At 42.3% G+C, this 25,453-nt stretch overlaps 2 protein-coding genes across 2 annotated transcripts in view; both read right to left on the bottom strand.

Moving 5' to 3' along the window:
* Window positions 1–21,765, bottom strand: part of LOC306930100 (sodium/potassium/calcium exchanger 4-like) — a 72,589-nt gene extending 50,824 nt beyond the window's left edge. The window contains exons 1-2 of the mRNA XM_079510843.1: window positions 21,521–21,765; window positions 15,664–15,822 (exon numbers count right to left, since the gene is read on the bottom strand). Of these exons, the coding sequence (XP_079366969.1) occupies window positions 15,664–15,822; window positions 21,521–21,626 (265 nt within the window). The 5' untranslated portion in view covers window positions 21,627–21,765. The remainder of the gene's footprint in view (window positions 1–15,663; window positions 15,823–21,520) is intronic.
* Window positions 1,154–2,572, bottom strand: LOC306929264 (erythroid membrane-associated protein-like; the record flags this gene model as incomplete). The annotated part of the gene is made up of 2 exons (XM_079509706.1): window positions 1,154–2,119; window positions 2,474–2,572. 2 exons carry the CDS (start codon window positions 2,570–2,572, stop codon window positions 1,154–1,156), a joined length of 1,065 nt encoding a protein of 354 aa, XP_079365832.1.
* Window positions 21,766–25,453: the final 3,688 nt, after the last annotated feature.

Raw genomic sequence — 25,453 nt, 5'->3', positions numbered from 1 at the left:
TCTCTCAGATATTAAGGCTTGGATGGCCTCAAATTTTTTAACACTCAACGAGGGAAAGACTGAGGTGCTGGTTTTTGATCATGCCCCAAGCTATCCCAACGCTGACCTTGGCCCACTCAGCATCAACACTCGCCCCTTTGTTAAAAATCTAGGAGTGCTCTTTGACAACAAATTTAAATTTGATAAGCAGATTAGTGCCGTTGTCAAAGCTAGCTTTTTCCAACTAAGGCTGCTGGCCAAGATCAAGGCCTATCTACCTCCCTCAGACCTAGAGAAAGTTGTCCATGCCTTCATTTCCTCGCGGATTGACTACTGCAATGCCCTGTACTTTGGAATCGATCAATCTGCTATCAGACGCCTACAACTCGTCCAAAATGCTGCTGCCCGCCTCCTTACCGGAAAGAAAAAGCGCGATCATATTACACCTGTCCTTGCTTCCCTACACTGGCTCCCAGTTCGCTTTAGAATAGATTTTAAATTATTATTGTTTGTCTTCAAAGCCCAAAATGGGCATGCCCCCCCTTACCTCTGCGAGCTCATCAAACCATACGTCCCAGCCAGACCTTTGAGGTCAGCTGACCAACTGCGTTTGATTGTGCCTGGAACCTCATGTGTCACTAGAGGTGACCGAGCCTTCTCTGTGGCCGGTCCCACACTGTGGAATGCCCTGCCCCTTCCCATTCGTTCTGCCCAGTCCCTGGGTGTTTTTAAATCTCTCCTAAAGACCCACTTTTTCTCCCTGGCTTTTAATGTTGCCTGAAAACGCGTACCCTTCTTATACCATGTCTGTTTATACTTCCGGTCTCACTTGTTGCTTTGTTTTTGTTTTGTTTTGTTTTGTTTTGTTTTTCTTTTCTTTTCTTTACATGCTCTTGTTGTTGCTCTGTTCTTGTTTTACATGCTCTTGTTCAGCACTTTGGTTTGTCTTCGGTCAATGTAAATGTGCTATACAAATACACTTTGATTTGATTTGATTTGATACAGGGTAATCGATAAGCACAAAGCTTATCGATACAGGGTAATCAATAAGCACAAAGCTTATCGATACCGGGTATCCGATAAGCCCAAAGCTTATCGATACAGGGTAATCGATAAGCACAAAGCTTATCGATACCGGGTACTCGATAAGCTTGTTATCGGGTTTTTTCGGGAATCAGGTATTGAGCGCCATCCGCCGCCTCACCGCCCACCCGCCGTTCGCCCACCCGCCGTTCCCCCACCGGCACCCCAGATTGTTAAATCCGCCAGTGGTGACAGGAGAGATGATCAGAGGAGCAGAGTTTCTACCACCAGCATTAAGACATGGACTGAAGAACGGAAAGAGTTTCTCAGTGAAGTAGCAGCCAGTGAAAGAGTAGAGGTGGACTCTGGCCTGCACGTCATAAAAGGAGACCAGACCCTCCTCATAATCCACAAACACTCCCACTTTCTGGACCTTCTCTCCTACACGGATGCGGACATCGTATGGGTCAGCGTTGGCCCAGTACTCATTTCCATTCCTCAACACTATAGTCCAGCATCCATTGTTGGGTCTACATTTGTTTAATCTCTTCCTGTCGATGGACTCTCTGGCCACTCCTAATCTCCATGCTGTCTTCCCTCTAACCTGAACCTCGTAGTAAAACCTTCCTGGTGAGAAGCTTTGTTTTCCTAAGACATTGACACATTTAGAGAATCTCTTTGTGTTTTCAGGGAGATTCTTCTTTACGTTTCCATCACACACTTGTTTTCCATCGTGAGACAGGGCGAGCCAGTCATTTGCTGTATCAGGGTCCAGAGTTACAACCACCTCATATTGCTGGATCCTCCTAATCTCAGCATCACACAGCTGCTTCTTCATCTCTTGACTGAGTGTCTTCTCCAGATGAGACACAGCTGTCCTCAATGTCCCCACATGTGAAGACTGATGGACATTGACCTTTGTCCAGTCCTTGGTGGGTCTCCACTCTGTGTTGATGGATGTGAAGTTCTGGAGGAGGTGGAGGTGGTCTTCAGTGTGAGAGAGCTGTTTCAGCTCAGAGCTTCTCTTCTCTAACTGAGTGATTTCCTGTTGCAGATCTTCGATGAAGCCTTCAGCCTGTTTCTCTGTTGTTTTCTGCTTCTCTTCAACCACATCAATGAGCTCAGCCTGGCTTCTCTGAATACAGCTGATCAGAGCAGTGAAGACCTGCACACTGACGGCTATGACTGCATCTGCATCTTTCCTGCTGATCTCTACTGAGTGTTTGACCTCCTGAATCTTCTCTTGTCTCTCCTGGATCATCTGCTGAACTTCATCCTCTGTCTTTGCTTCATATTCTTCTTCATCCCCAATAATTTCTTCTTCTTTCAACTTGTGGCTCCTGAACTGTTGAACCATCTCAGACAACAAAGCATTGACGGATACTTTTGGTCTTGTGTAGAAGGTTTCTTGACACAGTGGACACTTGCACACATCACTAGTGTCCCAGTAACGTGTGATGCAGGCTTTGCAGTAGTTGTGTCCACACGGAGTGCTGATTGGATCAGTGAACACATCCATACAGATGGAACACAGGAAGTGATCTTCAGACAGAATGCTGGCGGACGCCATTTCTACACCGCTGAGAATAAAAGCTTTTAGCTGAATAAGTTCCTTCGTAAGAGAGAGAACGCAACCGAGGTGTTGAATGTCCTTCTCTCACTGTGGGCTCTGCTTTTATACCAGGCACTGTGACATCACTGTGATGTCACTGTGACCACAAGCCATGCCCCCCCCCCCCCCCCCCCCCCCTACACAGAGTTCCGTGTCAGCCATGAACAAATAAGGAGTTCCTTCCGTGATGTCACGCTGGCCTCCTATAAGTACACTGATCGGTAATGATAGGTAGCCATAGCAACCCGACGTCAACAAACTGATTTCTTAGGGAAATTAGATGGAAATGAGATGGAATCTCCATATATGGGGATACAGGTTACACACACACAAGTAGTAGTTGAGGGAAGAAGTAACATATTCTTTTGTTCTATATATCTTTTGTTCTATTGTGTGTAATTATTAGACATAATGGACATAATTTCTATAGATTTCTATACATGCTTTGTGTGCTGTTGTCTATAGTATGTACAATAGATTCTATTCAGACTCATGTATAAACAAGACTCTTTAGAACAGGGGCTTTCTTTTGTGTGTATTTGTGTGGTTTTTGTGCACTGTTCACTGTGCATGTGTTTATGGTGTACACTTTCTGTTAATGTGTGACCGTGTCCTGCAGAGAGTGGGATGCTAGAACCGTCTCATGCCTTTTTGTCTCTATTGACAAAAGCCACTCATTAGGATGTCATTGAATTGTAATGTCTGTCTGGCTGAGTGAGTGTGTGCGTTAGTGAGTGATCCTTTGGAAAGAGGGGCTTTCTTTTGTGTTATTATTGTGTACACTTTCTGTTAAAGTGTAACCATGGCATGCCTTTTTTGTCTCTATTGACAAAAGCAACTCATTTGGACTTGTGACGACTCAAAGCCATTGAATTGTAATGTCTGTCTGGCTGAGTGAGTGAGTGAGTGAGTGTGCGTGCGTGCGTGCATTAATTGCATGGACTGTTCCCCATGGATTCAGTCTTTCTGTCTGTGTGTGAGAGATGTAAAGGAGCCATAAGCCTTTGGAAGTAGGGTCTTTCTTTTGTGTTATTAGCAGGTTATTAGCAGGTTTTTGTGTTCACTTTCTGTTACACTTTAACAGTCCCGTGCCTTTTTGTCTCTATTGACAAAAAAGCCACTCATTTGGACTTGTGACGACGCAAAGCCATTTAATTGTAATGGATAGGTCTGTCTGGCTGAGTGTGCGTGCGTGCGTGCATTGTAAGGACTGTTCCCCACTTTAGGGGCTCAGTCTGTCTGCCTGTGTCTCACTCATAAAACCTGTGTGTGTGTGTGTGTGTGTGTGTGTGTGTGTGTGTGTGTGTGTGTGTGTGTGTGTGTGTGTGTGTGTGTGTGTGTGTGTGTGTGTGTGTGTGTGTGTGTGTGTGTGTGAGAGATGTAAAGGCCAATCTATAGAAAAAGGGGGCTTTCATTGTAATTCATGAACAAAAGCCTTTTGTTATGGATAGGTGACTGCTTAGAACTAATGGACTAATTACTTAATTAGATCTCTCTCTCTCTCTCTGTGTGAGCATGTGTTGCGTGCGTGCGTTATTCTGGATGCATGGTTTATCCAATAACTTTAGAAATATAATATATATAATATAATATTATATATTTATTCCATGGTTAGGCAACAGTGTTAAAACGGTGTGCACCCCATAACTCTGAGACATCCTGTGACATAACAGCTGTAACTAAAGTACTAAAAGTAAAACATTTCGTAAAATACATATAGGGCATGCATGTTTAAAAGTATAATTGACATGATTATGGGCATGTCTTTTAGATCACTAGATTTAGTTAAACAGAACTGTCAAACATTCATGCTTTGACAGACTGCAAATAATTACAGTAACTGATGGTCTGCTAACATTTACACATTTTAACCAAATACATGCGTACATGCGTACATACATTTACACATTTTAACCAAATACATGCGTACATGCGTACGTACATACATACGTGCATACGTACATACATACATGCATACATGCATACACGTGTATGCTATTATTATTATGCTTTTTGCATGATTTTATATGACTGGACATGACTATATTCTATAACAAGCACCAACATGATGTTTGTTACATTTATCCAGTACATAAGTCTAACCATTAATCACTGATACCATTTTTTTCTTATGTTTTAAAGTTACTAAAGTATGTAGAAGTATGAAGAAAATGTGTTAGACACACTTTTAAAAATTATACGAAAGTATCAGATCTACAATCTACCAATGCATCACTATTCACTGCCATTGTTTTATAGAATGCGATGACAAATTATAATACACACCATACAATTGCAACACCTATGTCATTCTGCATTATGCTGTATTCTACAGCAATAAGCTGAGCAGAGACCGTTTTTGTTTTCTCTAGTACTCTAGTTTCTCAGCGACTTGCAAAAGTCACTGAGTCAAGTTTTTAAAACTGTAGTGTTTATGATAAGTTTATGATATAAATATGCTCACGTAAACAAGTTGAATCATACAACTAGAATCCTTATACAAGCTTTATAACATCAGGTGTGTTTTTAACACATGTTGTAAGCCTATGCATACATGCAAATCTACAGTATCATACATATTTTCTTCTTACATGTCCCCCGTAGTCCATACTCATACTCCATACACCATACAAACTTAGCTGTAACATTATTCCATGTCTTAATATCTGACAATGTTCATTTCAAATTAAATTAATTTGAAAAATCTATATCCATTATGACAAACCATTAGTATATATATATATTTAGGCTATTGTATGATCTGTCAGTGGTCAGGGATGGATTAACCCAAGCATTATATGTGAACGCTGTGCAACAGGGCCTACAGTAATTAGGCAACTACTGCTAGAAAAGCCATATGCTAGAAATGTTCTCACAATGATTGGTATAGCCTAATTGTATTTTTAGTAATTAGTGTTATGATTAGGTCTAATGATCCAATCCTTGTAGGTAGATCGGTAGCGAGACAAGTTTTATGCCTCCTGGTAAAAGTTATACCCATTGTAAAGAAACTGTGATACGCACACATGCTATGGTAGAATATCAGCATGTGAATGCTCTTGCATAAGATGGTTAATTACTAAACTAGTGTTTTTTTCTAGGACATTACAGTAGACCTAACTAATTTCACTTGTAGAAATTCATGAAGAATAAGCCTATAGCCTTTTACTAAAGAACAGGCAATATTTTGAAATAAGGCCTCATTATGGCCATGGCAAGGCATATGACTCAACAAGTTACATTTAGACAGTTTATGCTCAAGAGACAATCTTATTATGATATTGTGTTATACAGTAGGCAGGCATGGTGAATATTACCGGTTGTCTGTATCGTTGAACAGAGGTATTATACCTGCAAGTCTAGCATGACTACCAGTTATTCAATGCAACCTATTTTTTCCTCTAACTATAGTGTTTTTAGATGGATCCTAGTCCACATCCATGAACCTCTGCAAAAAATGTACTCACAATACCTACAAAACCATTAAAAACATCTATACCATACACCCTACATTACGAGAATGCAAATACAGAACAGAATGTTCTGTTACAGCCAGTGTAATATCAAAAGAAATTGATACAGATCCTATACAGATCCAAGAAAAAACAAAACTATACCTGCAATCAATACAATGGACCAATACCAGATCACCGAAACATAAATTCATCACAAATGTATAGTGACACCTACAGTATCATCAAATCAATAAGACACTAGCATCAACACCATACAAAACATCACAACACCGCAAAATCAAACGTAACATGCAAAAATAAAAAGTGCCATCTGACTGACTGCTCTATAGTTCAACAACAACTCTTAAGCCAATGCCTCCAATACACATCCATTAGCAAAAGGCATCGTTATCAAAACGTAATATTTTGAATAGTATGATATAGGCTGCAAAGGCAGCAATATGTATGAATATATATATGTATTATAGCATAGAGGTCCATACTACAATCATATAATCATATCACAACATCAACACGAATGCACAACACAAAAACAACTATTGCATATTATTCAGAACCAATACACACCACTACCCAACAGCATAAACACTGTACAACACCAATCAATAATAGCTGTACATCTACACATCATTATGACTAATGAAGTGCTCAATATACTAGTTCAACACAGCTTAATAACAAAGTATATGATTTCTCATATAAAACTCATTTGAAACGAATTGACCGGACTATTTAATTTTAGGTGAACACATTATGGTGAACACATTGTGGTGCTGAAGTTAAGTAGATATTGTTGGTTATAGGTAATGATGAAGCCTTATGTCCAATAGGGGACGAAGAGGAGTAAGTAAGTAATAGGTAACGATGACTATAGGGTAGATTGATTGCATGATATTTGATTGATTGACATTTGATTGTTAGATAGACTATAGTCTAGACTACAGGGGTATAAGCTATGCTGCTATAGGCATACAAGGATGTATTTGCAGTATATTACAGTATATTTTCAATCCAAAAAACTGTAGATAGGGTCTGCACACAAAACACACTGTTTTTGTGTTGACAATAACTATTGACAACAACAACCCAACATACTAGTATATATGCAATAGTATCAAGCATATATATATATATTTTTTTTTTAAATAAAATACTCTATACTGTGTATGTGTAGAATAATAAGATATGCTTGAACGGTTCAACTACGTGCTAATATATATATATTTTTATAACCTCCTAGAAAAAAACTGTATGGGGCATACAAAACACATTAACATCAGTATGTCTGATGGTGCAGTGTGTAAATGTAACAAAGACCATTATAACAGGTTATGTACACTATGCTTATATATGGTAATATGGTTTTCCAAGAATTCAGAAACTACAGTTTAGAAAAACGTGTACACCTAAACCTGCACAAAAACGATATGGTATGAGTGACATCCTATAGTGTTTATTGTTTCAACGTTCAGATTATTGATATTCCATGCATTTGATGCATTACCTCGGGGTTCCTTGCTAACTTGCTAACTATGAGTACACCATATTGTTCAAGATTGTTCAAAATACTATATGTATAATAATGAACAAATATTGATGCATGTTCAGATATAATCATGTACTAGTTATGTTGACTTATTAGTTAAAGAATAGCGTTAAAGTGTCAGAGAAGAGTGGTGCTGTAACTGCAATTGTAACTTTAAAACCATATGGATAATAAAATAATCATATGGATAATAAACTTAGGCTAAAGGATTACTTGGGCAAAAGCTGTCCACTTCAATTATTATTATTATTATTATTATTATTATTATGTATTATATAAATAACCTGTCCTGTAGGGTAGGCTACTGTCTCTACATTTTCTGTAAGAAACCATGTAATGGCCCATTTAGTAAAAACTAGACTAATTTTTACACTCATGTTTACACTCATGTTTAGGGATTATATGTTATATGTTGTTCGTACATTCTTCTAGACACTTAAAACTACTATGAGTGTATGATATTGTTGTTTGACAAGCAAGTATGTACATGATCATTTAGTTTACGCAGATATGCTATGCATAACGACTGAATGTTACAATTATCCACCAATGGTGGTTGTTAGTTACAGAATATATCAATTCTTAGTTTCATGAGTTTCAGAATGGTATTTAGTCAAATTCCATGTAACGGTAAAAAGTTATGATCATTGTCATGACAAAAACTGTGTATAATGATAAATTACTTATCTGATATACTGTACTGTACAAGTAGTACTGTATGTAGTACTATACCATAATATTGAAAAACATAGATATTTCAAATCCGTACACTACCGTACAATCCCTAGGCATATATTATCTACATCTAGACATCTACTCTATGTCTGCGCTATTCTATGACCCCATAAATGATTCTAAATGTTAGGCCTTCTTAAAGTAGTTTCATGTCCAGTGTATGCTACATGCTTAAATTATAAATTGTACACAATATTGTTCAAAATCATATATGTCTAATAATGAACAAATATTGATACATGTACATATAGAAACCTGCACTATTTTGCGATACATTTGTTTGAAAATGCTGTTGCATCTTGAATTGTGACATTGTAAATGTACATGTAAACAATGAATTGAATAATCAATGAGAGGGTGTGGTGTTTGGAGTCAGGTCCCTATTTAAAAGGGTGGTCACAGAGCTGTAGGCCTGCAGAGAAAAGACAGCTAGCCTTATTTGCACCAGATAAATTAGGAGATACTTCCTCATCAATTATTTCCTCTCAATTTTGTCATGGAGCCTATGGGTAAAGCACGTACCCCTAATGAATCAGTGGAACACCAACCGTTATTGCAGACTGAAACAACCGATGCAGATACAACTAGAAAAAGTGCCCTTCTGGGCACAGGTCTCCACCAGGAGGATAGGACTGTGTGAGATGTTTGGCAAAATGTTTAGGATTAACATAAACATGTTTTTGAGGCATTCCAAAAATGTGTTTTGCAAAAATCAACCTGTTGGTGGCGCTATAACAGGCCAATGTGAAAAGGGTGGGATATATTCCTCAGCCTAGTAAGAAAATGTGTGAAAGATTTCACGTAAATTGCATGCTGCGTTCATGATTTGAGGCTTTTGTTCAAAACGGGGCAATCTTGCAAACTGTGAAAGCTAATTATAGCCAATTAGGATGGAATATGAAATATCGGACAGATCCGACTTGAGCACATGACCATAGAGATAGTGTGTAACGATTTGTGAGATTTTTGGACAGAATCTGGAGGAGTAATATCAAAAAATGTGTTTTACAAAAGTCGGCCTCCTGGTGGCGCTATAAAAGGCAGATGCGGAAAATGCAGGTCAACGGTTTGTCCTTGGCCTCTAGGGAGTGTGCATGCAACGTTTCACGCAGATCGGTGCAGTTTTAGGTAAAACAGGTGAAAAGCTGCCTCATGGTGGCGCTATAACAGGCCGTTCTGGAAAATGTGGGGCAGAGGTTCATCGTTGGCATCCAGGGAGTGTGTGTGCAAAGTTTGGCATCGACCGGGTTAACGGTGCCGGAGATTAGCTGGTAACGGACGGACGGAAGGACACACGGACACACACACGGACGGAGTGCAAAACATACTCTCTCCCCATGCCTTCGGCCTGGTGGAGACAATTACAGTACCTAGGTACAGATCATACAACCCTCTCAAAGTATGGGGGTATAATCCGCCAGAGGACAGCTTTGCCTATACCCCTGATTTCGAAATATATGAAGAGAGAGCGGAGGACGATGTTATGACAGCGGACCCATGCTACATGAACATACCTGTATACAGGCCAAGAGATGATGAGGAGGACCTGGTGGACTCTGATCTGGTGGACTTAATAATCGATACGGATGACGAGTACTATGACCAGAGAGAGCCGTTAGATTTGACTACAAGCAAGAAAACTCCTGGACTTTCCGAAAATGTACAACTACCCATCACAATCCCATCATCCCCAGCACCGAACTTTGAAACACAGAACTATTCCAAATCACTGCCATCCCCTGCAAACTCTGGTGATGAGGATGCAACATCGACTCTAGCTGCATCCAAGGCCTGGATCTCGGAGTCTGCTTTACCTACAGTCAAAAATAACTGGTTGAAACCCAAATCTAGCTGGATGAAACCCAAAACTAACTGGATGAACAGAATGGAGGACATTCTTCAGGTCCCCACATACGGAATGGGTCGCATGAATGTTAAAGATATAAAGATTGCATTAAAGTTATGGGATATCGAAAATGAGCAGAAAAATAGAGATTCACATGAAGGGACATAGATATTAATGTAATAGACTTAGTGTAAAAACTATTAAAAGTCATTGATTTGTAAAATAATGAGGTAATATTGAACTGTGTACTACATGATTTAATATGGATATCTATGTCTATTAAATGTTTCTTGCTAAATAAAAAATATCAAATACATATTCTTCCTCTTTTTTATTACGTGTTGTTACCCATGTTAAATTCTAGTTAGATTCTGACAATGTAATGCAGGTACTAACTTGGTAAGGCTATGTCACTGTGGGAGTGGACCTAAAAACGCAAAATGCAAAATTTGTGCTATGACTAATATGACTATTGTGCATGTACACGAACAGAAAAACAGGCATATATTATCTACATCTAGACATCTACTCTATGTATGCACACCATGTAGGCCTATGTAGTAAAAATGATAACAAAATATACATTTTTATGATTACATATTTATTTTGATTACATATTCAAGAATGAACACAGCATCCATTATTATTATTCATATGTATCATTGTCATGATGATCATGGATTAGCAGCCACCGAAGTAGCAGCTACTCTCCCTGGGGTCCACAACAAACAAGTGAAACAATACATACAGTGTAACACAACAATAACCGTATCATCATATTCAGCGTCTTCGTCCGTATCCCCAGTACTGGTGGGATTCCACCATGATGGTGTCTCATACACAACCCGCCGAGGGTCCATCCACCAAGCTTTGTCTCCTCCACTTGAGCTGGATTCTCCCACTGAAAAAGTAGAGTCCTCCATGGTGAATGGTGATATCACAATTATACACAGAGTATAAGGTAGAGGTTGCGGAGTGAGCCTTTTTACCTATAGTGTAGGACGGGTGGGCGTAGTAGTTGCATCATTTTGGTGTTGGTGTGTCATTTTCCAGGCTGTCATCAGGCATTGAGAATAATGTTGCTCCCTCAGGTTTTGTGAGATCGATACCAGTATGCCTATTAGGTATATAATCACCGAATGAAATCCCTGTACGGCCTCTAGGTCTAGGACATGCTTGACAATCCACACTTAGAGACAGGGTGAGCCAGTGATTTGCTGTATCAGGGTCCAGAGTTACATCCACCTCATATTGCTGGATCCTCCTCAGCTCAGCATCACACAGCTGCTTCTTCATCTCCTGACTGAGTGTCTTCTCCAGCTGAGACACAGCTGTCCTCAATGTCCCCACATGTGAAGACTGATGGACTTTGACCTTTGTCCAGTCCTTGGTGGGTCTCCACCCTGTGTTGATGGAGGTGAAGTTCTGGAGGAGGTGGTCGTCTGTGTGTGAGATCTGTTTCAGCTCAGAGCTTCTCTTCTCCAACTGAGTGACTTCCTGTTGCAGATCTTCGATGAAGCCTTCAGCCTGTTTCTCTGTTGTTTTCTGCTTCTCTTCAAACACATCAATGAGCTCAGCCTGGCTTCTCTGAATACAGCTGATCAGAGCAGTGAAGACCTGCACACTGACGGCTATGACTGCATCTGCATCTTTCCTGCTGAGCTCTACTGAGCGTTTGACCTCCTGAATCTTCTCTCGTCTCTCCTGGATCATCTGCTGAACTTCATCCTCTGTCTTTGCTTCATATTCTTCTTTCAAATTGTGGCTCCTGAACTGTTGAACCATCGCAGAAACAAAAGTATTGACGGAGACTTCTGGTCTCGTGTAGAAGGTTTTGTTACAAAGTGGACACTTGCACACATCACTAGTGTCCCAGTAACGTGTGATACAGGCTTTGCAGTAGTTGTGTCCACACGGAGTGCTGATTGGATCAGTGAACACATCAAGTGATCTTCAGACAGAACGCTGGCGGACGCCATTTCTACACCGCTGAGAATAAAAGCTACAAACTGAATAAGTTCCTTCGTAAGAGAGAGAACGCAACCGAGGTGCTGAATGTCCTTCTCTCACTGTGGGCTCTGCTTTTATACCAGGCACTGTGACATCACTGTGACATCACTGCAACCCAACGTCAACGTAATGATAGGTAGCCATAGCAACCCAACGTCAACGTAATGATAGGTAGCCATAGCAACCCAACGTCAACGTAATGATAGGTAGCCATAGCAACCCAACGTCAACGTAATGATAGGTAGCCATAGCAACCCAACGTCAATGTAATGATAGGTAGCCATAGCAACCCAACGTCAACGTAATGATAGGTAGCCATAGCAACCCAACGTCAACAAACTGATCTCTTAGGGAAGTCTATGAGATGGAATCTCCATATATGGGCATACAGGTTACACACATAGACACATATAATAATAATAATAATAATAATAATAATAATAATAATAATAATAATAATAATAATAATAATAATAATAATAATAATAATAATAATAATAATAATAATAATAATAATAATAAATAATAACAAATAACAACAACAACAATAATAATGATAATAATAATAATGTGGAACGCCCTACCAACAGTCATTAAGACATGTGAATCCCTTGACTCATTTCCTCTCCCTTTGGCATGCTGAAAGGTGGATTTTCAGGCCTGTTTTAAAGGACACCAGGGATTTGCATGTTCTGAGGGAGGGGATCGAGGCATTCCACACCTGGGTGGCAGTGCCGTCTGTAGAAGGAGAATTTACCCATGTTTGTTTTGAGAGTGGGTGGCAGTGTTGTTTTCGTCGACTAATACTATGACGAAAAATGTCCGTCGACTACCTTTTTTCACTGACAAAAAAAACATAAAAACTAAATAAACTAACTAACTGACTAAATATACAGATAATTTCGTCAACAAATAAAAACTAGACTAAAATGTTATAAAGGGACTAGTGGACAAGAGATCCAGTATAAGTCATTTTACACTTGGTTACATGCTGAAAATAGCAGATCTACAAGCTCACAACGCGTCGCTCTGCCCCACCCCCTCCTGGTGATGCGGCCATCTTGGATCCTCAACACAATATAAACAAATGGGATAGGGGTGGGGCCGAGAAAGGCGTATCCTCAGTGATGTATCCCAAGGTCATCAGGGTTTCGGGCCTTCCAACATCATACCCCTCACTCGGGTGACCCAGCCGGGGTTGATCAAGTCCCGACTTACGTCCCAGTAGCTACCCTCGATCAGTCCCTTAGGGAAAAACCAGGGACACACATTCCACTGCTCCAGAACTACTCTGCCGGTCCTGGGCGGGCCATACGGCGCGTGGAGGGACTAGGCACTGTGGGTTGACTCCTGACCGGGCACTTCCTACGTCTCACCAGGTCCTCTCCTGCTCTCACCAGGAGTACGACCAGGACCTGTGCGTCGCACCAGATTCCAGCACCAGACACTTCATTCGGGAGTGGTGGATTCTGCAGGCTCCACCGGCAAGGCAACGGTGGTGCCGCAGGCTCCACTTGCGACTTGAATGGCCCTCCTAAATGCCTCACGTGGGTTTTTTGGGCGTCCTCCTCACGGAGGACACAGGCTGGGGCGCTAACCCACACTGCTCACCCGGGTGCCGTCTACATTCCGGCTGCCAACCATCTATCGGGTGGTCACCAGACAATTAATAACTAATAATAACTAAAATTAAAAAATCATTCAAAGACTCAGAAACGGTCAGAAACGTCTCATATGTGCATAAAGAGACACAGACGGAGGAATATTTCCACTCTAAAAGGAGAGTGGAAGAACTGACAGCGCACGCACGCACGCACGCACGCACGCACGCACGCACCGGATAAACTAGAGTTAATCCCTGTTGGAGTGCTGCCTCTGTGTGTGTGTGTGTGTGTGTGTGTGTGTGTGCGAGTGCGAGTGTGTGTGTGTGTGTGTGTGTGTGTGTGTGTGTGTTCATAGAGAAGGAGGACTGGAGTGTGTCTCAACCACTATCAGCTTTCATCTCTGCACGTGCGCACACACACACACACACACACACACACACACACACACACACACACACACACACACACACACACACACACACACACACACACACACACACACACACACACACACACACACACACACACACACACACACACCCCTTTATAACTAAACTACATAAATAAACTAAATAAATAAAGTAAATGTTTTATTTCTTTCATAAATAAATAAAGAATCTTTCACTCAATAGCAGTTCCTATTGAGTTGATGATGTCATATGTCCATGTGGTCTAGCCCTATGGAATGTATGGAGTGCATATGCTAATAAAAAACAACTTTATGCTTCCTAAGGTTAATATGAGCATCAAAGCAATATTTTAAATACTTTTTATCAGGTGCATCCCATATATTCCAAACATCCCATATATTCCATACATGCATATATTCCATACATTCCATTTTGAACAGTTAAAATAGCTGATCTACAAGCTCACAACGTGTCCATGTAGATCTACAAGCTCACAACGTGTCCTTGTAGATCTACAAGCTCACAGTAGATCGGCTAGTTGAACTATTCAAAAATGTTTTTCAAAACTGTAAAAAAAGACAAAAAGACATTTAGGGATAAAGGGTTTAGCATGAGGACGAAGATAGAGCCATATATCTTTTACAATGCTCTCGTAGGGAGCCAGACTGACCAACTGACCAGTCCCTCACGCCTCGTGACACGTCACACCACCATATATGGCTGTCAGTCCGTCACGCCTCGTGACACGTCACACCACCATATATGGCTGTCAGTCCGGATTCGTTCAGGTCATTCATGGCCTACTTGTGAGCAAGTTGGCACCTCGAGTGCATAGAGTGCATTTCTAGTCATCATTGTCTCCACCAGGCCGAAGGCACAGGGAGAGAGTTTTGCACTCCGTCCGTCCGTCCGTCCGTCCGTCCGTCCGTCCGTCCGTCCGTCCGTCCGTGAACAGCTAATCTCCGTCCGGCACAGTTAACCCGGTCGATGCCAAATTTTGCACACACACTCCCTAGATGCCCCACATTTTCCAGAACGGCCTGTTATAGCGCCACCAGGAAGCCGACTTTTGAAACACAAATCTTTTTATATTACTCCTCCATATTTTGTCCAAAGATCCTGCAAATCGTTACACAGCATCTCTATAGTCATGTGTTCAAGACGGATCTGTCATTGGCTTTCAAAGTTTACAGGATTGGCCCGTTTTGAACAAAAAGCCTCAAATCATGAACGCAGCGTGCAATTTACCTGAAATCTTTCACAGATGTTCCTACTAGGCTGAGGAATATATCCCACCCTTTTTACATTGGCCTGTTATAGCGTGGAGCTGCCCTGGTGGAGACCTGCGCCCCGAGGGGAACTTTATCTAGTTATCATCATCATCATCATCATCCTCCTCCTCCTCCTCCTCCTCCTACCTACCTTCTCTGGGCTGATCCAGGGTCAGATTGTCTGTGTTTTCCTCCATCAGTCTCCGCGTGGAGCGCAGCGCTCCGCCGCTCCGGTCCGGGTTTTCCTCCAGCAGCAGCAGCGCTCCGCCGCTCCGGTCCGGGTTTTCCTCCGTCGGCATGCCATCTGAGCCTGCGTGGGTTAAATGACAGTGACGTTAACTTACTGTCATGTGGTGTTTACAGGGTTAATAAATGACTCATTAACATATTGTTGTTTCATAGAAGTCTTTAAATGTTGTGATGAATTGAACGTGAGGACCCTGATGTAAACAAGTCTCAATGTTTTTTCTGGTTTTATATCCATGACCTCCAATGACCTCCATGACCTGTACCTTCAATGAACTGTAGCATTTATACCTCCAATGACCTGTACCTCCAATGACCTGTACCTCCAATGACCTGTACCTCCATGACCTGTACCTTCAATGACCTCCATGACCTGTACCTTCAATGACCTGTACCTCCATGACCTGTACCTCCATGACCTGTACCTCCATGATCTGTACCTCCATGACCTGTACCTCCATGACCTGTACCTCCATGACCTGTACCTTCAATGACCTGTACCTTTAATGACCTGTACCTTCAATGACCTGTACCTCCATTACCTGTACCTCCATGACCTGTACCTCCATGACCTGTACCTCCATTACCTGTACCTCCATGACCTGTACCTCCATGACCTGTACCTTCAATGAACTGTACCTCCATGACCTGTACCTTCAATGAACTGTAGCATTTAAGCAATATGTTATACTTTAGCTGTTGAAAAATCATGAAAATGTGGCAGAGCAGAACGTTTTCAACTCAAATCTCTGCTTCTGAGGGGTTCCTGGAACTACATATTTTCAGATGGGGGTCGGCGGCCAATTATATATACTTTTGGGGGTCCTTGACAGGGGGGGGGGGGGGGGGGGGTCAGGATTTAGAAGACATTTGTAGAATCTGGTCTCAGGTCTAAATGGGTTAACCCATTTTGACCTCACAAATCCGGACAGTATTCTGAAATACCTACTATGTTTCTATATCAGTGGTGCTCAATATTTCATGTCAAGGACCCCAGAAACTATATGTAATCGGCCACCGACCACCATCTGAAAATATGTAGTTCCAGGGACCCCCTCAGAAGCAAAGATTTTAGTAAAAAACGTTCACGCTGAAAGAATATATATAGGCCTATTCAAAGATTTACGCCACATTTTCATGATTAAAAAAAAATAGCAGACCTACAAGCTCAAGGCCACCGAGTGCCGCGCTATGAGCTTGTAGATCTGCTATTTTTCAATGGCTAAAGTATAACATCGATCTAATAATTTGAGCGGACGCTCGCTCGCTCGCTGTCTAATTCGCTTGGTCGCTGTCTTTCAGTCCGCTGTCTTTCAGTCCGCTGTCTTTCAGTCCGCTGTCTTTCAGTCAGTCAGAATACTTCCTTAGCATAGAGCAAGACAGCTGCTCGCTTTCTGCGCCTCCTCACAACGCCACGACGCACGGACCGCCTCACGGAACCTAGCGCCGCACAGCCCTGTCCTCCAACCTCAATCTGCCCTGCATTACACACGCCAAACATTCTAACATTCATCTTAATTAAATTAATTTGCGTCAGAAACAGCAGAAACAGCTCATCTCCCCGCAAATCACGTGTCACCAGTGTCACCAGTGAAATGCATGTTGGGCCGGACACAGATTAATACTAGGACACAGTTCTCCGTGCAACATCCACTGTGACCGCACCTCCCCTTTTGGCTGTATGGCTGACCCCCACGGCCACGCCACAATTCGCCAACAGGATTGTAACTGTTGCCAAGGCAATTCCCCGTCCGGGTGGACTTAAACCCTGTTGTTGTTAGACCATCTGTAAACAATTCCCCCCTATCAGTAATGTGATCTATTACATTGCATTACCCACACTGAACATCATTTGCTGTTCATATATTCAGAACGGGTAAGGACTAGTAATGCTTAAAACACCAAAAGGGGTTCCCGCCCAGAATGGGTCAATACTGTGTGAGAGTGCAATCATCCAATCCACTAAGCAACTCAAAGGGTGGATTGTACCAACATTTTGGCAATTTGTTTTGGGAGGCGCTTACCACACGTTTAGCTGTGTTGCTCATTCATTCCACATGGTGGCGCTGCCCACACGTTCAGCTGTGTTGATCATTCATTCCACAGGGTGGCGCTACCCACACGTTTAGCTGTGTTGCTCATTCCACGAACGCCCGATTCTTACAATCTATACCTCGTTGTGAAGACGACTAATCAACGATTAAAACAATATAAAATACAACACTAGTAATAATGGACCAAAGTTAAGTTTACAAACTGTTGTTGCTGAGTTTTATATATTTTTTAAATGTAGGAAAATGTAATGAGATTTTTACTCGAGTCGTGACACATAAAAATTGGTCCGTGACCCACTGCATGTGTTGGAGGACGCCACACACACACACCGTGTGTGCGTGCGCGCGTGTGTCTTTGTCCCTCACAGTCGAATAAAAAGCTAATTTATTTATCAGAGGGTGGATGGGGGGGGGGTCTCATCAGAGGGTGGGGGGTGGGGGGTCTTTCATGTCAGATTATCAACAGCAGCTCTGAATGACAAATGATTATGTGTAGACGAGAATTACATCAATGGTTCTCAAACTATTTCATGTCAAGGACCCCCATTTGAAAAGATAATAGCGCCAGGGACCCCCATAAGAGGAATATTTTTACGGCTCTAACAGTGATTCTCAACCCGTTTAATTTCAAGGACCTCCCAGTTTGCATTAGTCTACGGACCCCCATTTAATGGCATTTCTATCTCTGGGACCCCCAATTTATATTGTAAAATCAATGTTAATTTAACTCTGAGAGTGTACAAATGTGTTACACTCTCAGAGTTACAGGCCCGTAAGGGTCCATTTGGTTCCATGTGTTACACTCTCAGAGTCACAGACCCGTAAGGGTCCATTTGGTTCCTGTGTTACACTCTCAGAGTTACAGACCCGTAAGGGTCCATTTGGTTCCATGTGTTACACTCTCAGAGTTACAGACCCGTAAGGATCCATTTGGTTCCATGTGTTACACTCTCAGAGTCACAGACCTGTAAGGGTCCATTTGGTTCCATGTGTTACACTCTCAGAGTTACAGACCCGTAAGGGTCCATTTGGTTACATGTGTTACACTCTCAGAGTCACAGACCCGTAAGGGTCCATTTGGTTACATGTGTTACACTCTCAGAGTTACAGACCCGTAAGGGTCCATTTGGTTCCATGTGTTACACTCTCAGAGTCACAGACCTGTAAGGGTCCATTTGGTTCCATGTGTTACACTCTCAGAGTTACAGACCCGTAAGGGTCCATTTGGTTACATGTGTTACACTCTCAGAGTCACAGACCCGTAAGGGTCCATTTGGTTACATGTGTTACACTCTCAGAGTTACAGACCCGTAAGGGTCCATTTTGTTCTCCCTGAACTCCCTGAAGGACCACTGGTTGTAAACTGGTTGAATGACCACATTGGAACCCCTGAGTGGTTTTAAACCCTTGGTGATCAAACAGACTCCCACAATATGTAACTGTTTTTAGATCCTTTTGAAATTTGTCTCAGCTTTTTATTTGTAAACCGCACGCACGCACGCACGCACACACGTACTGAGTGGCAACAAAAATACTTTCTGGCCTTGATTGACAGCCCCTACATCCAATCAGAAAAGTCCTGTCTGATTGACAGCCCATACATCCAATCAGAAAAGTCCTGTCTGATTGACAGCCCATACATCCAATCAGAAAAGTCCTGTCTGATTGACAGCCCATACATCCAATCAGAAAAGTCCTATCTGATTGACAGCCCATAGAGACACAGGGACTACAAATTGCACGCCTCCAAATGAGACAGCGCCCCCACTTCTGGTCCGTTAGAGTTTAGCCTACTTTTAAAAATAATACCAAAATAGAAAAAGTGCCCTTCTGGGCACAGGTCACCACCAGGAGGATAGGAGTGTGTGTGATGTTTGGCAAAATGTTTAGGAGTAATATAAACATGTTTTTTTGTTTGTTTGTTTCATGCAACAATTTTCTTCGTTTTGTTGAGGAAATGCAGAGCCAGATCACTCATAGCATCTCTGAGGATGGAATTCTGGATGAGCAGGACAGCATTTTGTACAAAGCAGGCAGGCAGGCAGCTCTCAGGTGTGTCACCTGTTGGGTTGTCAATCATTAATCTCCGTGTGTCTCAATTCTCCATATGCAGACCGCGGCCATTATAAGTTAATGGCAAGGTGCTACCTAGGTGATACTTCCATTGGCAGCCCTGCCCAGCTCTGATTGTATTAAACAACGTCAAACTCACCAACGGCGGGGCGGCGGTGGCTCAGGGGTAGAGTGGCTGGATGGTAACCGCAAGGTCGCCAGTTCAAACCCGGGCTCCCCCAGAGTTAGTGTCGAAGTGTCCTTGAGCAAGACACTGAACCCCTAATTGCTCCCGATGTGCTAGTTGGTGCCTTGCATGGTTTCCGCCGCCATCGGTGTATGAATGTGTGTGTGAATGGGTGAATGTAATGCACAATCTATTTAAAGCGCCTTGGATAAAGGCGCTATATAAATGCACCATTTACCATTTATCATTTATCAACATTGCAGCTGTTACGGAAAGCTTGAATTATCCTCTTTCTATCCTCAAAGTGTTTGTTTCATAAAAATCCACCGTAGACAAGACATGTTAGTATGAGTTACTTTGTGTCCTTGCAGGTGATTCTTTTTCTAAGTGTTGGAGTTTGGAAGTGCTCGTTAGATATCACTCAACTTCCCATGCGTACCACCTGCTTTGAATTAGCACATAATGCAGGAGGGCAGGGCAGCAGGACGTTGCTTTACTAAAAACGAGCGCTTCCAAACTCTAGGAAACATGGCCGCGGTCTGCAAATTGGCAATAGCTGAATATAGGAGGACTAGCACCCTCAAACAGTGAATATAGGAGGGGCTAGCACCCCTCAAACAGTGAATATAGGAGGGGCTAGCACCCTCAGACAGTGAATATAGGAGGGGCTAGCACCCTCAAACAGTGAATAGGAGGGGATAGCACCCTCAAACAGTGAATAGGAGGGGCTAGAACCCTCAAACAGTGAATATAGGAGGGGCTAGTGCCCTCAGACAGTGAATATAGGAGGGGCTAGCACCCTCAAACAGCTGAATATAGGAGGGGCTAGCTAGCCTGGCTAATAAGCCAGACTAATATCACACAACACTGTCGCGGTATATCAGTCTGGGCTGGCTCCACTTGGATTTCATTTCCCGGGGAACATTTTCTCTTTGACGCAATTGGTCAGAGCTACTGTCAGTCAAAAGTCTCAAGCATTGAACGTCACTGTACCAAAGCCCGCCTATATTGCATACCGTGTCCCGATTGGTCCGACCTGTTCTCTGCTGTAGGAAAGAGGCGTGCTACTGAGCCTCGCCAGACCGTAATCAGCTGGTTAGGCAACTTTTTTTTGCCAACGGCTGATTCGGTCTGGTTTATTAACCAGGCTAGGGGCTAGCACCCTCAAACAGCTGAATATAGGAGGGGCTAGCACCCTCAAACAGTGAATAGGAGGGGCTAGCACCCTCAAACAGTGAATATAGGAGGGGCTAGCACCCTCAAACAGTGAATATAGGAGGGGCTAGCACCCTCAGACAGTGGGCAAAAGGGTCTATACATCCAGACAGACAGACAGACAAGCAGACAGACAGGCAGGCAGACAGGCAGACAGACAGGCAGCTCTCAGGTGTTTCACCTGTTGGGTTGTCAATCATTAATCTCACCTCACCTGTGCGTGCGTGCGTGCGCGCGTGTGCGTGTGCACGTACCGTAGTGCAGTGTAACGGACGTCCAGAGACTCAGAGCCAGCAGCGACGCTCCGCAGCAGCGCAGCCGCCTGGAGAGCACTCTGCGCCGGCCGAGAGGAGCCATCATCACCGCCGAACGACCATCACCTCCGGAGCCCCGCGGGGACACACACACACACACACACACACACACCGAGCGACTTGTCCAGTAGTTGCTAAAACAACAACAGCAGGTCTTGCAGATCTAATCAGTTGTGCACGGTCAGCTGTTGAATAAAGTAGATCTGTAGATCATGTGCTGAAGTCCATGTGGAGAAGAGTCCACAGTCCAATGACTCTCTCTCTCTCTGTGAAACAATCACTCCGCAGCTGTGTGTGTGCGTGTGTGGTGTGTCGCCATGTGTGTAGCTACACCTCCTGCTGTTCCACAACGGACCACCAGGCGGCGACAAAATAGACATCCCGGTAATTATAAGACTGTGTATATGTTTCATATTATTATGATTGTTTGGGTTTTATTCAAGTGTATTTTGAAAGCTTCGATACTTTCATGGACAGAAAAGAGAATAAAAAGGTTTTTTTTTATTATTTCCATGCTCATCCTCTTTAGCTCATTTTGTGATGATTTTCTGTTTTTGGTTTTATAGAAGTGTATATCTGTTCGTCTCTAAATGTCATGATGAATTGAACATGCGGTGGACCGTGTAGTAAACCAGTGTAATGCTGTATCAGTGTGTCGTCTACAGTAACAGTCTCTGTATTGAGTTGTGATGAATTGAACATGGTGGACCGTGTAGTAAACCAGTGTAATGCTGTATCAGTGTGTCGTCTACAGTAACAGTCTTTGAGTTGAGTTGTGCTTTCATGTGAAATGAACTCATTCTGCAAACTGTTAAATACTTCAATCAATCAAAACCAAACCGAGGGACATACCCTGTAGTCTAGACTCCTGGGGGTCCCTGAGGGAGTTCCAGGGGGTCCCCAGCTAAATGATAGTTAGGAACCAAATGGACCCTTACGTGTCTGTAACTCAGAGAGTGTACAAATGGAACCAAATGGACCCTAACGGGTCCAATTTGGTTCCATTTGTACACTCTCAGAGTTAAATTAACATTGATTTTACAATATAAATTGGGGGTCCCAGAGATAGAAATGCCATTAAATGGGAGTCCGTAGACTAATGCATGTCAAACTGGGGGTCCTTGAAATGAAACGGGTTGAGAATCACTGCTAGAGCCGTAAAGATCTTCTCTTATGGGGGTCCCTGGAATATGTTTTCAAATGGGGGTCCGTGGGCTAATTAGTGTCAATTTGGGGGTCCTTGACATGAAAAAGTTTGGGAACCACTGATCCATAGAACCACTGTTCTATAGGTCTTGTTTGTAGGCTATATTTTATTACTATCTGTTACACATCTCTCAGCAGAGAGCTTGTAGATCTGCTATTTTCTTATTTTTTTTAAATACATTTTTATTTCATTTAAAGATGAAAGGGACAGGTACAGGCATACAAAAAATGCACATAAAACTTAATTCAGATTCTTTGCCAACTACAGTAAGGTAGATAGATAGATAGATAGATATTTTAATTCGGTCCGTACAGGAAAAAGGATTACATACAGACGTACATACATTAATATCCACTAATAACTATAGTGGTTCCGAAAAGGTGAAGGCAGAAGCCGAGGCTTATTGCGCCTACCCTTTTTGAACATAACTCAAATTACACTAATCAGAGAATGTAGTCAGACATAGATTTCATTAAAGAAAAAAAAACTATAAGGTCTTACAACTACAGTAAGGTCTTAGGCCTGACTCACACCTTCGCATCTAGCATACAACATTGTTGGATGCTAGATGCATGAGACTTGTTTACTGATGCAAGCTCGCAATGCATTTCCAATGGGAGTCACATGGTTTGACACAACATTTGTGTTGTACGGCTTCCGGCTGTGTTTCGACTGCCCCCCACCCCCTCATACAACACAAATGTTGTGTCAAACCATGTGACTCCCATTGGAAATGAATTGTGAGCTTGCATCAGTCAATAAGTCTCATGCATCAGCTATACATCAATCTGTTGTGTTTCAAAACAATTGTTTTCAGACCGAGTACAAGTACTTAATCTTTAGTACTCACCGATATCGAGTACCGATACGAGTACTTTATTTTTGTTGCCTAACGACTTATTTTACCCCCTTTTTCTCACAGATGCAGGTGGATCTACTGATCTACTGATCTACTGATCTACACTCTACTATAGATGGATCTACTGATCTACACTCTCTACACTGTCAGTTGTCATTTATTCTTGTAGATCGGCTGTTTTTGTGCTGCAGTGTTGCTCCTGTTGCATTTGTTCAGTCTGGTGTCAATACGATGCATTGATCGTTATAGTGTCAATACGATGCATTGATCGTTATAGTGTCAATACGATGCATTGATCATTATAGTGTCAATACGATGCATTGATCATTATAGTGTCAATACGATGCATTGATCATTATAGTGTCAATACGATGCATTGATCGGTCAATCTAGTCATTATAGTGTCAATACGATGCATTGATCGGTCAGTCTAGTCATTATAGTGTCAATACGATGCATTGATCGGTCAGTCTAGTCATTATAGTGTCAATACGATGCATTGATCGGTCAGTCTAGTCATTATAGTGTCAATACGATGCATTGATCGGTCAGTCTAGTCATTATAGTGTCAATACGATGCATTGATCGGTATAGTGTCAATACGATGCATTGATCGTGCATCGATGCATTGATCGTTCAGTCTAGTGTCAATACGATGCATTGATCGTTCAGTCTAGTGTCAATACGATGCATTGATTGTTCAGTCTAGTGTCAATACGATGCATTGATCGTTCAGTCTAGTGTCAATACGATGCATTGATTGTTCAGTCTAGTGTCAATACGATGCATTGATCGTTCAGTCTAGTGTCAATACGATGCATTGATCGTTCAGTCTAGTGTCAATACGATGCATTGATTGTTCAGTCTAGTGTCAATACGATGCATTGATCGTTCAGTCTAGTGTCAATACGATGCATTGATCGTTCAGTCTAGTGTCAATACGATGCATTGATCGTTCAGTCTAGTGTCAATACGATGCATTGATCGTTCAGTCTAGTGTCAATACGATGCATTGGTACTGGAGTATCGAGAACTGAGTACGAGTACTGGAGGCCCAGGGTGGTAGTTAGTACCCAGGGTGGTAGTTAGTACCCAGGGTGGTAACTATCGCCTGAGTAACCGGTACCAGTATCGGTATCTGAACAACTGTAGGATCTGTACATTTACTTTGGGTATATTTTGATGCTAATACCTTTGTACTTTTACTCATAAGTACATTTTTGAACATTGTTCTACACTATGACAATACTATATCTATATAGACTATGACAATAATATAGGCTACTAATTACTAATATTAATATTAACATGTCTACACTAGGACAATTTATTTGAAAACTTTAGTTACTTTGTAGATTTAGATTACTAGAAAACATACATACATTAACCACTTCAGCACTACAGCTAGTTGCTCAAACACACACACACACACACACACACACACACACACACACACACACACACACACACACACACACACACACACACACACACACACACACACACACACACACAGAGAGAGAGGATCCCATGTCTTTATTTGGGGTTGAGTAGAAGTTGTGTCACACACTTTAATGACTCATTCTGTTCTGTAAATAGAGAGAGAGACTCCCTGTGTGTGTGTGTGTGCGTGCGTGCGTGCGTGCGTGCGTGCGTGCGTGCGTGCGCCCCCCTGCCTGGGGACGGCAGGGTGATGTTGTCCTGCTCACACATGCATACACGGTCTGGAAAATTAAACCTCTCCGTTTATCACTCTGAGTGCATGTCAAACACTGTGTGTGTGTGTGTGTGTGTGTGTGTGTGTGTG

The sequence above is a fragment of the Electrona antarctica genome (genome assembly GCF_951216825.1).
Source record: "Electrona antarctica genome assembly, chromosome: 9".
NCBI classification, from domain to species: domain Eukaryota; kingdom Metazoa; phylum Chordata; class Actinopteri; order Myctophiformes; family Myctophidae; genus Electrona; species Electrona antarctica.
This window is presented reverse-complemented; position numbering and strand designations above follow the sequence as displayed.